Source organism: Dryobates pubescens, chromosome Z, assembly GCF_014839835.1.
Source record: "Dryobates pubescens isolate bDryPub1 chromosome Z, bDryPub1.pri, whole genome shotgun sequence".
In the NCBI taxonomy this organism is placed as follows: Eukaryota; Metazoa; Chordata; class Aves; order Piciformes; family Picidae; genus Dryobates; species Dryobates pubescens.
In genome coordinates this window covers 87,211,847-87,228,098 of record NC_071657.1, presented here as the reverse complement: position 1 = coordinate 87,228,098, position 16,252 = coordinate 87,211,847, and the positions used below count along the sequence as shown (strand labels likewise).

The window sequence follows — 16,252 nt, the reverse complement described above, 5'->3', positions numbered from 1 at the left end:
ATAAATAATTGAATTTTTCCGTTTTCCTCTGGCCTGTTGGGTTCCAGTTAGAAGAATTTTAGCACAGGCATGTCAAAGCAAAGAACACAGTTACCTGCAAAAACTTTTGAGCAGATTTCTAGTATTGATATTATTAGGTTTCCCAGTCCAGCAACATACACGCATACCGGCCCTACTAACCTCTTAATCTCCCACAACTATCTTTCCTTTGCCTTTTGTCTCTTAATTTTACAACTACCATCTTCAGTTCCCTTTACATTTTTCCTCCAGGTAATGATACAAACCACACTCTCACTGGGCACCTTCCCTCACAGATTCACAGTGCTGCAGGCTGGGGTCAGAGTGGCTGGAGAGCGGCCAGGCAGAGAGGGACCTGGGAGTGCTGGTTGATGGTAGGCTGAGCATGATCCTGCAGTGTGCCCAGGCAGCCAGGAGGGCCAATGGCATCCTGGCCTGCATCAGGAACAGTGTGGCCAGCAGGAGCAGGGAGGTCATCCTGCCCCTGTACACTGCACTGGTTAGGCCACACCTCGAGTCCTGTGTCCAGTTCTGGGCCCCTCAGTTTAGGAAGGATGTTGAGTTGCTGGAGCGTGTCCAGAGAAGGGCAACAAAGTTGGTGAGGGGTTTGGAACACAAGCCCTATGAGGAGAGACTGAGGGAGCTGGGATTGCTTAGCCTGGAGAAGAGGAGACTCAGAGGTGACCTTATTGCTCTCTACAACCACCTGAAGGGAGGTTGTAGACAGGCGGATGTTGGTCTTTACTCCCAGGCAACCAGCACCAGGACAAGAGGACTGCACCAGGGGAGGTTTAGGCTGGAGGTTAGGAGGAAGTTCTACACAGAGAGAGTGATTGGAATGGGCTGCCCGAGGAGGTGGTGGAGTCACCATCACTGGAGGTGTTCAGAAGGAGACTTTATAGGGTGCTTGGTTGCATGGTTTAGTTGATTAGGTGGGTTGGATGATAGGTTGGACGTGATGATCTTGAAGGTCTCTTCCAACCTGGTCTGGTCTATTCTATTCTATTCTATCCCTGTCTTCTCTGTTCTGACACTGGGCAGCTTTCAAGTAACTCAGTTTTACAGATTTTGTTTGTGTTTTACCTGTCCACATGCTTCCTAAGTTTTGAACCCAGTGTACTCTCAGTTTTTTCCTCTTGGTTTCTTTAACTCTCCATCTTGCGCTTACATTTGAATAGGAAATGTGCAAAAGAGCGATCCTGTGCAGCGGTTACTTCTATTTCATAGAGAAGCACAGACTATCACCATCATCATATCCCATTGCCCATCTCATAAGCTCATTTAATTCCAACCAGAGACCACAAAACCTAACCCCATGGTTATCCTTCACAGGATGTTCCAGAGACTCTCTTCTCATTGTTGAAGTTGCCTTCTACTTTCACCTTTAATGTTCTGACACAACATTTTTATTTTTTAATTTTTTTCCTTTTTTTTTTCTTTTTTAAACAGTAAACTTCAGCAGAACATCTTTCTCCCCACTGCTTATTCCCCTCTTCCTCAAAGTGCCTCTTCATGTATAAACAGGTTCAAACAAGGATTAAACCAATTCACTGCCAGCTGTTAAACATAGCATCAGGAATATTCACTGCTCAGGAAGATTTTAAACCATGGATAGCTGTTAGCTGTAGTAGAGAACTGCATGAGCTCCATATTCATATCCCTTACATCTGTGCCTTAGGCTCCACAGCATCCCTTTAGAAATATTCCATTGGGACAGACTTGGTATGGCTATTTTTGGTTTTTGAAAACAGCATCCCTCCTGTCCTTCTTCTGTCCCACACTGCCAAACATCTCTTTTGAATGATCAACAAGCTTAGACCATCCCTTCTCAAAACACTGTCGTATTTTCCCCATTTACCATTGTTTTCTCTCCAGTTCCCATCCCACCCTGAAGTCTCCCTCTTGAACAGGGATAGCCACATCTATCCTCTGTAGGAATATGTTCCCTCTTAGTCATTAATTATTTCATCAATTTATTTTTTATCTGTTGTTTTTAACTTCACAACCTCTCCTTGGTACAACAGCTTTGTGCCTGTTCCCTCACTACTGCTGGTGCAAACTTGATTTTCCTCTGCTCTCCACGTTATTTTGCCCATATTGAGATATCATTACTCTATTGCAAGATTGTAACACATGCTGGACACGTATCTGAATCAAGTCCAGATATGCAAATCAGGAGTTTTCCATCTCAAGTATTGAAAATCATTTTTTAGCAGAGGTTTCTGGTGAATTCCAGAAACAATTATCCTCAGTCTAATTGAACCTCTGCATTGGGCTGTGTCAGAAAACTTAACTACATTCTCCTGAACCAGATAAAACACAGCAGCTCTTTGCTGAGTCACCAACAGGTTGCAAGAAAACCAAGGCATCAACAATGCAACTGCTTGAACGCTCTAGACTGTAAAGCTCACCTTGCAACCATCAAAGACACTAAGAAACACCAAACAAGTGAGGAAGAGATGTTTCACCAGTATCGACTGTGTCTAACAAATCAGCCTTTGCAAATAGCCCTTGTCCTAACTATGACTGATCTGAAACCCTGTACACACACACACACACACACAAAAGTCAAAACCAAAATGCACACACAACATCCATTTGGGATGTTAAGATAAAGCATAGTACAACACAAATGACCTATGATTCCCTGGTATCCCTTGCTCAGTCATCCAGCCTGGCTCTCCCAAACAACTAGAGCCTGAGGCAGACACAGATTTGACTTTTCAAATTCCTAAAAACACTGACATTGATTTGCATTAAGTCTGTTTATACTTCACAAACTCTTTTTGATTCCTTAGATTTAGTCCCATCAAGCTGCAATGCCAAGAAAACCAAAAGTGAACAGAAACAGCCCCACCTTCCTACTCAAGATTTAACACATATGGCAGAAATTTCTATTTCATTTAGACTAGGGTATTTTTCTCTTAAGCAGGAATGTAAATTAGAGACCAAATTAAGAAACTATTTTACAAGCAAATAAAAATAACTTGCCCAAGCTAGATGCTTAAATTAATACTTTCTCTCTTCTTTCTTTTTTTTTTACTATTTTTTTCCTGTAATAAAATTCTTTTTAAACCTCTAAGTTTTTGAACACTGCAGAAGACAACTACAAAGCAAATAAAAATGCTCATACACATAAACAACACCTCCCTATCTAACCCATCATCTCTGCTGATTGCCTCAGGTGTCTGAAGTGATTCAGCCATGAAACTACTGTTAAAAGGACAAAATGTCCTTCCAACATGCACTTGGTACAGAGAATCTAAGCTAAGTCCATGGACTTAGCCCAGTGCTGCTCTGAAGAGCTTGAAAGTGGTACAGGCTGATAATTGAAACAAGCAAGAGGACTGACATACCACAGTAGGAGGAACATAAAAGACAAAATATCCAGCCTAGTACTCTATTTGCCCAGCCCACTGCTTCTCTTCCATGCTAGCAAATTTATCACCTGAGCTGACAGAGGGAAATTAAACATACTACACATGTTAAAACAAAAACCCAAATAGATATGCATCAAGATATAAACCTTATTTTAAAGCACAGCAGGGACAATGATGCAAAGTTGTTGTTCTGAGTCAACTGAGCTGTCTGTGTCCACAGGGTGACAGGGGTAGGTTTAGCTCAGTAGCACCTTTGCAGGAAATATATATTCATTGTAATAACTGCAGCTCCACTGACCTATACATTTTGGAAAGCTCTGGTACTACCTTTGGAACAGCCACTCTCCACTGACCACTACTCACTCTGTAAGCAGTCAGCATTGAGCAAGTCTTGGCACTTCTCATGGCACTTGACTCCACATTCACCACAGCGCATTCCCTGCCGTGCGATGCCCCACAGCAGCCCCTCACATTCGTAGCAGTAGGTGGGAGTTGTGGCTGTCCACACTTCAAAGTTGTGTGGGGTTGTACAAGAGATGGGGTAAATTAAGGCTTGCAAGGTCTTCTTATAGACATGAGATTTCTGAAAGACAAGACCACATGCATAGACCAATATCTAGGAAGGTGACTGAACCTAGTATTGCTGGTTAACACTTGAGTTCTAAGGGAGAAGGCATGAACAGCGCAGTAAATCCACACATTTGTGGTAGACAAATTTACCAAACTTTTACAACCAGCAGCAGAGGACATGCCTCCAAAAATACTTTTCTGAGCTTTAAAAAACACAGAGGAAAGAGAAGAAAAGAATTATGGATAAGGAATGGGTGGGAATTATGAAATGAGGAATGTCTTGCTTAAAGCAAGTTCTACACACTGCTCCCCACAGTAGATAGCATGGAAGGGTCATATTGACACATTAAGTGTTATTTTTTCACATGTTTGGTTTCTTTAAACAAATGATAGAAGCAGCTTTACATGTATATTTTGAGACATCTGTGAAGCTGGCTCCATATCCCAAAGAGCCAAATTCCCTTAATTTGCTTACTAAAAGTTAACAGGAGCCAAGCAACCCTCCCACTTACCAGCTCTTCATCTTTGAGAGATGTTCTAGTGGCCATTGCTGAGGTAATTCCAGCTTTCCGGGACTGAACCAGTGACTAAAATGGAAGAAAGTTCATCATTTACCACCATTATTCAGAAATGGCCTGGCACTACATGATCAAAGATGTGACCAAGGAGACCCAGTCATGCCAGACACCAAACCATCAGTCTATTACATTCAAGCCATATTCTTAACCGATAGCTCACATCCCAGAAGAGTCAAATTCACACTCTGAAAGGTCTCCAACTAGTTTCCATCTGCCCACAACCAGCCTGGCTATGGTAAACTTATTTGTTTCTCTCTTAAGAGCTGCCAATGAAACCGGGGTTTGCATCCTCACTACTGTGCTCTGGCAGCAAGCGTAACTTTGCTATTGCCTAAGATCACTACATGACATTTGCTCTTCTATATCTAACCTCATTTACATCCCAAAGGAGATTGTTTCACTAATTTCACAAAACACACAACATCACTAAATGAACAATAAAAAAAAGGACAGAGTGGGCTGGAAGCACAGTTTTGAATGTGCTGGTGCATCACATTCATTGGCCATCACTGAACACAATGAACATCATTTTCCCCTCATAACTGCCTTTTCCACATCAGGTTAATACTATGTTCTGCAGCCTTGGACAGCACTGCCTTCAGGCAGTGTCTTTGCAGCACCTTGAGCTGGCATACAAAGCCATTCCAGTTAAAGGCAGAGGAGGATATTGAAGCTAGTAACACCTGCTTTGAAATCATCAAATCCTATCAAAACCCTCCATTTATGCTTTGTTTTATAGTGTTTGAAGACACAGCGAAAAAGTTCATTTTATCAGTGATGGAGCAGGACAGAGTGCTAGATGTGCATGTACTGCAATACTGCAGGTTCAAAACAAAAAGCAAAACAAGTGGATGGAAAATAAGGCAAACTAAATTTTGTTTCTGGTGAAGACTGGACGGACAGTCGTTAGTTCCACTTACCATGGCCTGTGGAGAGAGAGAATGAAAGCATACAAAGGAAGTAACACAAGTTAATGGCATTATTGCAAAGATTTAAGGTACAAGCAGTAAGTCAGACACACGTTAAGCTTCCCATGCATAAGCTGGTAAGAGAGAATTGTATGCATCTTTCCACATGAACTACAGGATATGGGAACTCTGGTCTTTCAGCTGTTCAAGCTTTTCTCCCAAGTACTGAACACAGCCAACAGAAAGCCATTTGCCCAGCAAATGCCTTATTTCACCACAGCACGTGAGCATATGAAACTTGTCCTCATTACTTCCTTGGTTCTTGTGCTTCCTCAGTGCAGAAGCCTACTGGCAACATTGCAAACAGCTTCAAAAATCCAAGCGCATATGCTCGAATATCTACCCTCTGAAATTCCAAGTTTCTGGTAAGTTGCCAAACCTCACATGGATATTATAACTTTCTCTAAAGCCTGTGATTTTTAGGAAAATATTTTAAAATAATGCCAGTCTAAAATTAATCAAATATTCTGTGCAGAATAAAAAGGAAAAAGAACACCAAAATATTATCTTAATTCTGTCAAATGAAGGAAACTGTCTACAAAAGCATAGCAAATTCTCAATGAAATTTTTTCTAAGTACAACTCCTCCTTAACAAAGCAGGAAATCTTCAGCTTCTTGAAGTGCCAATGAACGTCACCATACATTGAAAAGTAAAAGCTACTTGCAATAATGGCTACACGCCAGAAGGAAAAACAAATCTCTTACCAGATCACTGACGAGAGGAATTGGCTTTTTTTTGCGTAGATCAGGCATGCTATCGATGCCATAGAGACCACCTGCAGGCCTGGAAATACAGAGGGGCAAAAAAACCACATGAATGTATTCATCTTACCAGCAGTGACAGTAAAAAGATGACAATAAAACTGCCTTAAAACATGAGTCTCCTTACTAATGTAGTCAATGAGAGCAGGAAGAATCACTTCATGCAACTTTAATAAACCAAAGCTGTTAACGCACAGGAAAAAAAGATTATGTTCTCCTTCTCTCTTCTGATGTCTGAGCTAGCTTGGAATAGGCTGGACACATGCTTACAGAGCACCCAGAGCTTCAGAATGACTGCCAGCATGGTGGGTGAAAGCAGACTTATGCCCATAGTTTTTGCTGGGCACAGATTGGCAAAGATACTTACCCAACGGCAAAACCAGAACTCTGTAGCTGCAATTCACATGTGGCTTATTCTGTGTGACAACTGACCCACATGCCTTTGATTTCAGAAGTACTTTTTATTCCTTAGGGAGAACTTGGTATATAGGTTACAACTGCCATTGAGCCTCGTGGGAGGAAATAATTTGGAAAACATCCTTTCTCCAGTCTTTTCCCATCCTCTTTCATTCCATTTAATTACTTCAGGGTTGGAGGGATGAGGAGAGGGATGCTTTACTGAAGGAAGCAAAATCAGCCAGATTGTACTTAAAGTGCAAGGTTAAGACTGAAAACAACTGTTTAGCTTCTTCACACACCAGAATCTTGATGTTCAGGGTCTGGTGGCAGTACTTGGGAGAGAGGATGTCAAAGTGGATCTGCACAAGAGCAGGATACTGCTACCCATCATCTGATTCTAGGCTACAATGTACTTAAACTTGGCCCTCAAGGTCCACATAATAATTAGGAAAAACCTTGTATTTGAGGACAGAGGAGATAAGTTTCTATAAAAGGGACCCCTTGTGGTGCTCAGCCTTTCAACCCATGCAGACCTCTACACACAAGAGCTGCTGTTTACAGGTGGAAGTGGTGATGCAGCAAAATGGCCATTACCCTTGAAACACCTGGAGCCTAATGAAATAAAACACTACAAGCTGCTTCACTCCTGCATTGGGATCCTGCTCTTCACTGGTAATATCACACTGATGTAAGCTTGAAGAAGGTCTGTTAATTCAGCTTAAAGGCTCCTGCCCCCATTTAATCAACTGCATTCACCTGTAGGGCTTTAAGATCATGCATTTTGCTAAGGCTGGGAACTGAGCACACATTTCTCTGCCGAAGTGCCTTCCATATCCATCCTGAACTGAAAGACAGACCTCTGGTGTGACTCCCACCCTTCTACAAACACCCAGACTGCTAGGCAAAACGTACAGCCCTTCTCAGCACCTCACACAACTCCACAAGGCATCTCAAGCCTTGCAAAACACTACAAATAGGGTTCCTGAGGCCTTTTTCTTGGCTACAGAGTGTAAGAAACTCTCTGCCTCTTTACCCTTAGCCATTTGTTATCACCCTTAGCCATTTGTTATCACCCCGTACCATGCTTACACTTTTTGCAGCTGCGTGATAGACTGGCTGGCACTTTCAACCTGCGTATTTTGGTGGTTTGATACACCACACCCAGCTGAAATGATTTAGGACGCAACCACAGGAAAAAGGAGTAGGGGACAAACTGGTCTTACTGCAATAAGAGACATGCATGGAGCTAGACTTCAAAACAATCTAGGAAACCAAACTGTCATTACAAATCTGCACATGGCATGAAAATTGGGAGGTTGCGAAGTGACGAGAGGCAACCTGCCCCCCTTGCCAAGCAGGATTCACCCAAATCCCCTTTAAATACAGCCAAAAGTAGAAAATAAAACAACTTTCAGGGTGACCAAACCTACATTATAGCAGTCTACACTCTAGGATGGACAAGGATATGCATGACAACATGAGGCTGTGTCAAAAAACGGGCAGAGTCTGCTATGCACAGAAACACGTCATAGCACTGTAACAGTAAAACTGACTTTTTTGACAGGCTGTAGGAGGGTGACATGTCCAAGCCATGTCTGAGCTGACAGCTGCTGCTGGCTAAAGAAGGCTGGTGGGGAGGTGACCAGTCACACGTAACTGCACGAACGGTGTTGGTTTTGCATGTCGCATGAGTCACACTTGCACCTCAGCACCATGCACAGCTCTCTGTGCTCCTACACAATGAATGCAAACCGCCCCCAGTCAGCTGTGACAGCTAGACCTCACAGCTGGGACTGGAAGGCAAGCCTGGACATGACAGAGGTGGAGATTTACAGCAGCTAATTAAAACTATTGAAATCTCTGGCCAACAATAAGAACAGTTTTTGAATGCTGGAAATCCTTACAGGGAGACTACATTGTGTCCTTACTAGAGGATACCCTCGTTTCCAATAGAGAATCCCAGAAAAGCTTTGTGTCCACGTTATGTTGCAATAATCCCTTCTGACACACATCAACAAATAAGCAACATCTGTTTGATGTGTGAACTGTCAGAATGAAGAACAGTCACGCTGGGATCAAAATTTTCGTCTGCCGCCCTGACATTACAAACCATTCCCAATACTGGTGATTTAGGGTAAAATAGGTGTCCTAGAAGACTACCCAGGTGATGTGATGATAAGATTCCAGCATTATTGAAATCACAACACTGTTGGTAAGTTTTAAGCCAAAGATGTGTGTCAAATCATTTGAATTAAGAAAGTATGTGTAAAATAGAAAGGAAGAGTCTGCAATCTGAGAAGAGGTCACAAATGGTCACAAGTGAAAACTTATAGCCAACGCTCCTGTCAGAAGTCAGTGGCATACCCAGGAATTTACATTTATTTTCTACAAGATTTCTAGCTTTTACTTTTTTATTTCAAGGATGGTATTCTGACATTTCCCAGAAAAGAAAAACATTAAAATTGTATGGTTTATAAATTCAGGATGAGCCCAAATAAGTTACTGTGCTTGAGAAACCTGTCTAGTTTCAACTGAAATATAAATTCAGTCATAGACTCTGCTTTATGACAGAGCCCAATTATAAGCCAGACAGAGAGAACAAGCACATTTGACACTGAAGAGCGGTATCCTAGTACCTACACAGTTATAAACTCAGATGACCTGCTTTTAGCTTTATATTTAATATTCTTCAGCAGTAATTCTTAATTTTGGAAACTACTCAACTCATTGTGCTTTCAGCTACCTCTGTCTCTTTATTCTGTTTAACAAAATTACAGTGTTAACACAGACAGAAGTATTGCCTGTACTCAAATAAGCACACTGTAGCTTTGGATGTAATAGGGTAACTTTCCCCTGCAATGCATGTAATATTTATAGCATTGTTATGGAGTGCTGCTTTGAGGAATGAATAGGATTTCTGTACGAGAAGATGATTTGCACTAATCAATAAAGTATACAGATATGAGATATTATACCCAGAGACTGACCTGTAATACCAATTGTACTCTTTTTTTTGTTTTTGAGCAAGTATTCATCTCTCAATACAGGCTTTATCACACAGATGCTTACACTGAATCTTGAAAATTTAAGCAAGCAAAGATGATTTGCAATGATGGAAAATTATTATATCCTTCAAAGAGCACCGCTTCTGCATCAAAGTACAACAGCAGACATCAATGTTTTAATACACTTTGTAGCTAACAAACCACAAATTAAAGGGTTGACTACCCACAACCATGTTTTCTGGAAATCCTTTGCACAAGGAGATACGGTGAATAAGCCAAACTTGTTTTCAAAACTGTATTAGCCTGTCTGTTTTGTTCACAGAGACAGGGGAAAAATTACAGACTGGAGCAAACACTGCCTTGAATTGACAAAACACATTTTAAAGTATTTCAGGGACGTAGGTGTATTCATCTTTCAGGCTGGAAAATCATTTTGTTTGTGTGAACCAATAAACTTGGTACATTGTCTGCCTGTTAAAGCAGGAGAAGGTGCTGTTTATAGTCAGAATAAATCACTGTCTTCTGCTCCTGGTAATTGCCAGTTCTCCAGCAACATGCTCAGTGAAGTCCTGGGCTCCTTAGGAAAGCATGGGGTTGCTAGGCAGCCCCAGGCATCCACAGGTGTGGAGAAGGCTTTGCAGGAATACCAACACTGCAGAACAATGACTCCAAAAGCAGAAGCTCCTGATTTAACTTCCTTCATCAGGATGAGAATTAACTTACGAATGCAGCAAGCCAAACTCTTGCTGAGATTTCTGGGTAAATCTGCTCCTGAGTTAGCTCCTAATGAGTGCACCACCCCCTAATCGCGTACAAGACACATAACCAAGCAGCTTGTAAAATGTGTTGTCTTTTTTTTCTTTCTCCAGAGAAGATTCTAGGGAAGCTACCATGCTGGTACCTATTATGCACAGATCCTGCTGAAATTACCCACAATCAGAATTTGTCTGCTTCACTTGCTGTGAGTAGTGTATTGTAGAGAGAATGCACACAGCCTCTCACTCTCACCTGTGCAAAAGATCACTGCTTTAAAAATTACAAACTGCAATGATTTCCAAAGTTACTGCACTGCTGACCACTACAATGGCCACAGAAATCATTGCAAAGACAGAAGAGTTTTTTTCCTTCTAACAGAAAGTTTGCTGCGTCTTTTACTGATGTACTTTTTCTCTTCCCTGGTACCATCAGTGACTAGCAGGAAAAAGGATCTCATCCAGATACTCTCTGTGACATTCAGCGAGGATTGTGTGATACTACTGCTGCTGCAAGCATTTATACAATCATCATGTTACAGATTATGCACTGCAACTATATACCTGGTGCATAACCACACATCTGAAATGCTGCACAGTCTCCCTCCAGCTGTCTAAAAGAGACTGAAATAGAGCAGCAGCCTGGTCCTAAGTGAGGCATGGCCACTGGATTATTCCTGACAATAGCCATTAAAAACTTCAGAAGTTCTGCTTTCATTTAGGTCAAACTGCAGCCCTCAAAGTGCACTGCAATTACAAATACAGGGAAACAAAGTCTCAAAATACCACTTACCCTCCTTTGAGCCAGGGTGGTTTCGATGGATCAGATTCATCTTGACCCTTAAATGGGGGAAGGGAAAGGAATGATATGAAATCAGTTTCCCAAAACACCAGAAATATTATTCAACTTGTATCTGAGGAAAGGAGAACAGAGCACACTGCATGCAGGAAAATAAATACAGACAGAAACTCACTCAAGCACCTCCAGTGACCAACATGTCAGGACATGTTACACAGACACAGACAAGCTATGCGATTTCATTGAACACCTAGGACTGGAACCTGAAGAGCCTGTTCAGTGCACCTCCTGCTTCCAAAGGCAGTCTCAAAGATCAACTTTTGGTTTTTTTTTCCGGCCCCAAAACAACATGAGTTATTGGAGAGCTCCTGTTACTAAATGTCACCACTGAAATGAATATGGTCATAATGAAGATGCAATAAATTGAAAGCACCCATATGAAATGCACAGGTAACCGACCAGCATGAAACTTTGTATGAACACTTGTGAGCTTTGCTCATGCTCAAATGCAAAGACTCTTTAGCTCCTGAAGCAGTGAGATCCCATTGCAGTTCCACCCATTCATATGCAAGTATTTAATTTCCAACAGGTGTCAAACCAGGGCCATCAGTGGCAAGATGACTGCAGGTGAACTGGGATCTCACACTATAATGGCAAACATCACAGACTGCAAATATGAGGATTCTTATTCATGAAATCAAACCATGTTCTTATGTTCATATTAGGAGTGTATTTACACAGTGATGTTTTGTTTCTTTGAGAATCTTCAGAGGACTGATTAGAGCTGAGAGGTGCTTAAACACCTGCAATGTACCTGGAGGAAACAAAAGTTTTTGGGTAAGGGGAAATGGTTTACCTCTGGAAACCTCTTTATTCCAGCTTACAGTTGACACATTGTCCTGCACTCCCTGAAATACACACTGGTTTCAAGCAGGACTAAGCAAGATACACTGCTAATAGCTAACTCTCCAACCTCAGCTAATGATGTCTTCCAAGAGTATAAAAAGGCTGCAACTTGCACACCGTTGAAAACAAAGTATTTCCAGCCATGGGAGTCAAACTGCAAACTATAATAAAGGAGTATCTGTCAGGAAATAAGCTCCAGGATGATACAAGATAAAAGAATACAGATCCAAAAGAAAGATTTTATTATTTTTTGTTGTTCCTGCAATTTAGATGAGCTGTGTGACCTCAGGTTGTGCACAGGCAACAGAAAAGATCTTCCAAGAAGAGCAGAAATAACCAAAGTTCCTATTTGAGGTCTTGATTTGCATAGCAGAATATGTACAGAATATTTGGTAATTCAACAGTTCCAGGGATAGGGAGATCTGAAAACACTATCACTTTCATTATTTTACTTTTAAACGGGCATGAACATGACAGGCATGTTTAAACAGGCATCACACCATCCATTATGGAAAGGACACTTGAGTTTTTCTAGGTGATCACACAGGCCTGCAGACCAAGCAGGAGCCCATGCCCATGGTGCAACGCTAGCGGCTTTTTCTCCACCAGCCACAACAGCACACCAGGCTCTAGGGTCCTCCAGGACAGCCTGCGCTAGCAGCATCTCCACTCCCAGCTGTTCTTCTAAACCACCTCAGCATGAAACCTGCACTTCCTCTGAAGGAATCTGAATTAACTGCTGGTCATGATTTCATTAAGCAAATGCAACCACATCCTTCAAAACATGCAAGGGAGGAACATCTTTGCCTTTGCCTTTAAACACCCGGAAGAGCTGTGACTCAAAAGCAATCCTAAAACAGAACAGTGTTGTATACTGGTAGGTTCAGCTGAATGACAGAGAATGACAAACATGGCAACATTTACAGGCAAAAGAAATTAGTGTTAACAGTTTTTTAACCAGCTTATCTGAGAAACTCAAAATATAAGTGAACAATACTAAAGACATTAAAACACCAGAAATAGTGTGGGACCACAGGAGCATCAAGAACTCTGTTCAGGGGAAAAAGATCCAGGGAAAGATGTTGCCTAACTGAGCAATAGCTATTTCCTACAGACAACCACAAGTCATCAGAGAACGGTCAAGAGTGTGGATGCAGAGAAGAACAGAAAGCATGATCAAGAAACAAACCTCCATCATCTCCCAGATTCTGAGACATACCAAGCAGACATTTCTGAGAGTTCAGATAAACTGTACTTCTGCTCATTTATTTTAATGACTTTCACTGAGCCTTTTAGACATGCAAATAAGAAAATGGGAAGAGAAAGAGCTTCTCTAAGGTTGAGATTAAAAATCATCTGGGTACAATAGAACAAAACAAAACAAAGAGCTTCCAGTAAGTGAAGGGGCAAGGCAGGTGATGGCTGTGTGGAAACAGGAGTGATCACCCGCTCAAAGAGGTTAATTTGCTCCAGGCAGCATTCTCTCTGAGAAAATGCCAAGAGAACCAGCACCTGACATCATCAAACGAGGGCTGATGCCTTGAAACTGTAGAAAAGCCAACACAGTACCCACAGCTGAGTGGGGGAAGGAATATGATCTACACTAGCATAGTCTCATTACTGGCTTCAACAGCTTGAAAAGCTCCAGAACAAATGAAAAAGAAAGAATTAACACGTCAGCAGCTAGAAAATAGGAAAAAACAACATAATACAAAGCACATGACATTTAAAAGCATACTTTTTTTGTTTGACATAAGGAACCATTTTTCTTTGGACTGTAAAATGAATTATCAACTGAATTTTCATGTCAACAAAAAACTTTTGATGCAATGCCATGTGACATTAATGAGGCTAGATAAGCTGGAAAGGAGTAGGGAGCTTTAAGGTGGTAAACAAGTAACTGTAACTGAGCCAGCATGGGCAACACAATAAGGAAGCTGGTGGGAGTAAGTAGGCTATGCTGATGAAATCCACCGATGACAAACACAGAAGTATTGATACAGAACTCAGATGCCCAGTGCAAAGAACCAGTGGTAGACAAGATTGCAACAAAGGAGGATTAAACACGGTATAAATGGCAAGGTTACAGCCCCAAAGCCTGCTGTGAATTTGATTGCATGTAAGGTGTTCCTTGGTGGAGAAAGGAGTATGGCAATGGCCTTGATTTCTTGCCATTGCATCAGCCATAAGCCTCTGCGATACAGCCATGTAAGGAGAGAACACCATCCATAAACTATGTCCAATAAAATGTCTCCACAGAAATAAAAGCAAAATACCTCTGTATTGTGCTGGCAAGACTCCTTCAGAAATGCATATACAACCTTTTTATTCTATATCAAAGTAAATAAATAATCACAAAGGAAAATAGTAAAAGCAGCATAAGACAACATAGGAGGAGAACAGGACATACGCTAGCAAAAAGAACATTTTTCTGACAGGAGAGCACACTGCCTTGAAGAACTGCAGCTAAATACAAAAGGGAGGATGAAAATTCAAAGGTGTCTAACCATGACAGCTCTGTAGTAGCCTTTCAAAAGGAGAAGCAGACACCAAACAATCAGGTTTACATAGGGAAATTGGGTAGTGCACACATGAAGTGAAGGCAATGTATCACACTATGGAAGAGCACCAAGAAGTTCTTTGCAGTCCACTGTTGAACTGAACTAGTTAAAGAACCAGAGGCTCCACTACCAACAAGTGCTGGCATGAGGGTTAACAGGATTCATACAACTCCAGGAGTGCCAGTTAAAGTAATGCATAGTTTACACCACTCTTGTGGGGTGGAACAGTGAATATACTCCTCTTCATTTAAAGAAGGCAAATGGCAATGCTGTGTAGATGGATTTGCTGCAGCTGGGGAGTCACTCTCTCTGAAAGCAGCACACACTCCAAGCTACAGCAGAGCTCCAGTAACTGCTCCAGCCATGGATCTGCTTGACTTCAGCTCAAAACAGCCAGGCTTGCAAGGAAATCACAGGCCGATGAGAGCAACACTGTGGAAGTTCTTAGCATTGTTCTTGCCAAAACAAATGGGAGGACAAAGGGAAAGCAGACATGCTTAACACCTAGACATCTGCATGCTGCATATCACAGAAACTGTTTTGCTAGCTGATGCTTCACTTCTCTGCACAGGAGTGTCCCTTGATCCCTCCTTGAAAGCAGTCAGAATCTAAAATGTTGTGGGGTTGTTTGGTTTTTTTTTTAACTCCAGTGACCACAAAACAGCACTGAAAAGATGGAGAAGCAAAGATGTAAACAAAACAGCTGATCACGTTTCTACTCTTCTTTATCATGTCAGTGGATGACAGTTTGACACCTACAGTCCAGCAAATACCTTCAGCTGGGAAAGTGCTTGTCACCACTGGCAATGCAGTGTACTCAATTCACAGTAAAGCAAGCTGCAATCAGCTGGAAGGTCTTATCCAAGTAACTAATGTTTCTTATCAACCAAGATCCAGTTAGCAAAACAATGCCAGTGACAGAACAGCATAAATTTAATCCTTTGGACTAAACAACTCAACAGACATGATCATTTAAGGCACACTATCAGGTCACAGGGAAGGGAAGCTTGATGAAGCCTAAAAAGGAAACTAGTTCAAGTTTTGTTTACTCAGGCAAAGCAGCAGCTAGGCTTACAAATAACTTCAGAATTTACTTAACCAAGCTGCAAACTGTATATTTCACAATTTGTTTCATACACAAGAGGATGTTTTATTAGACAGAGCACACAGTTACATAATTCCATACAAGATAAAGTCCATAAAACGGCAGAGGGGTATGGAAAAAAAATAAAATCTGGAGCAGCAAAAGGAAGAAGAAATACCCCAGATCCACTAGCCCTCTTCCTACATATAAATCCATCTCTCCACGTAAAAGGTTTTCAAACAACGTAACTCTCCATCGTATTTAAGAACCGTGTCCAGCATATTGTCTTCTTAAACAAAAAATGGATGTAAAGCATGGAAAGCTGATTTATTTAAACAGATAAGGAGGGAAAAAAAAAGAAATCAATGACTTTTTATTTGTTTTGAAAATCAAGCTAACTTGTTTTCAAACACCATGTTTCATTATTAAACTTCAAAGATCTCAATTTAGCTTCAGATTAATCTGAATCA

At 41.4% G+C, this 16,252-nt stretch overlaps 1 protein-coding gene across 5 annotated transcripts in view; it reads right to left on the bottom strand.

Annotated features, from left to right (window-relative positions):
• Positions 1-16,252, bottom strand: part of UNC13B (unc-13 homolog B) — a 123,255-nt gene that overhangs the window by 88,212 nt on the left and 18,791 nt on the right. For all 5 annotated transcript variants that reach the window (XM_054178624.1, XM_054178623.1, XM_054178626.1 and 2 more), the window contains 4 exons: positions 11,226-11,272; positions 6,220-6,298; positions 4,481-4,555; positions 3,762-3,981 (listed from right to left, as the gene is read on the bottom strand). In XM_054178624.1, the coding sequence (XP_054034599.1) occupies positions 3,762-3,981; positions 4,481-4,555; positions 6,220-6,298; positions 11,226-11,272 (421 nt within the window). The remainder of the gene's footprint in view (positions 1-3,761; positions 3,982-4,480; positions 4,556-6,219; positions 6,299-11,225; positions 11,273-16,252) is intronic.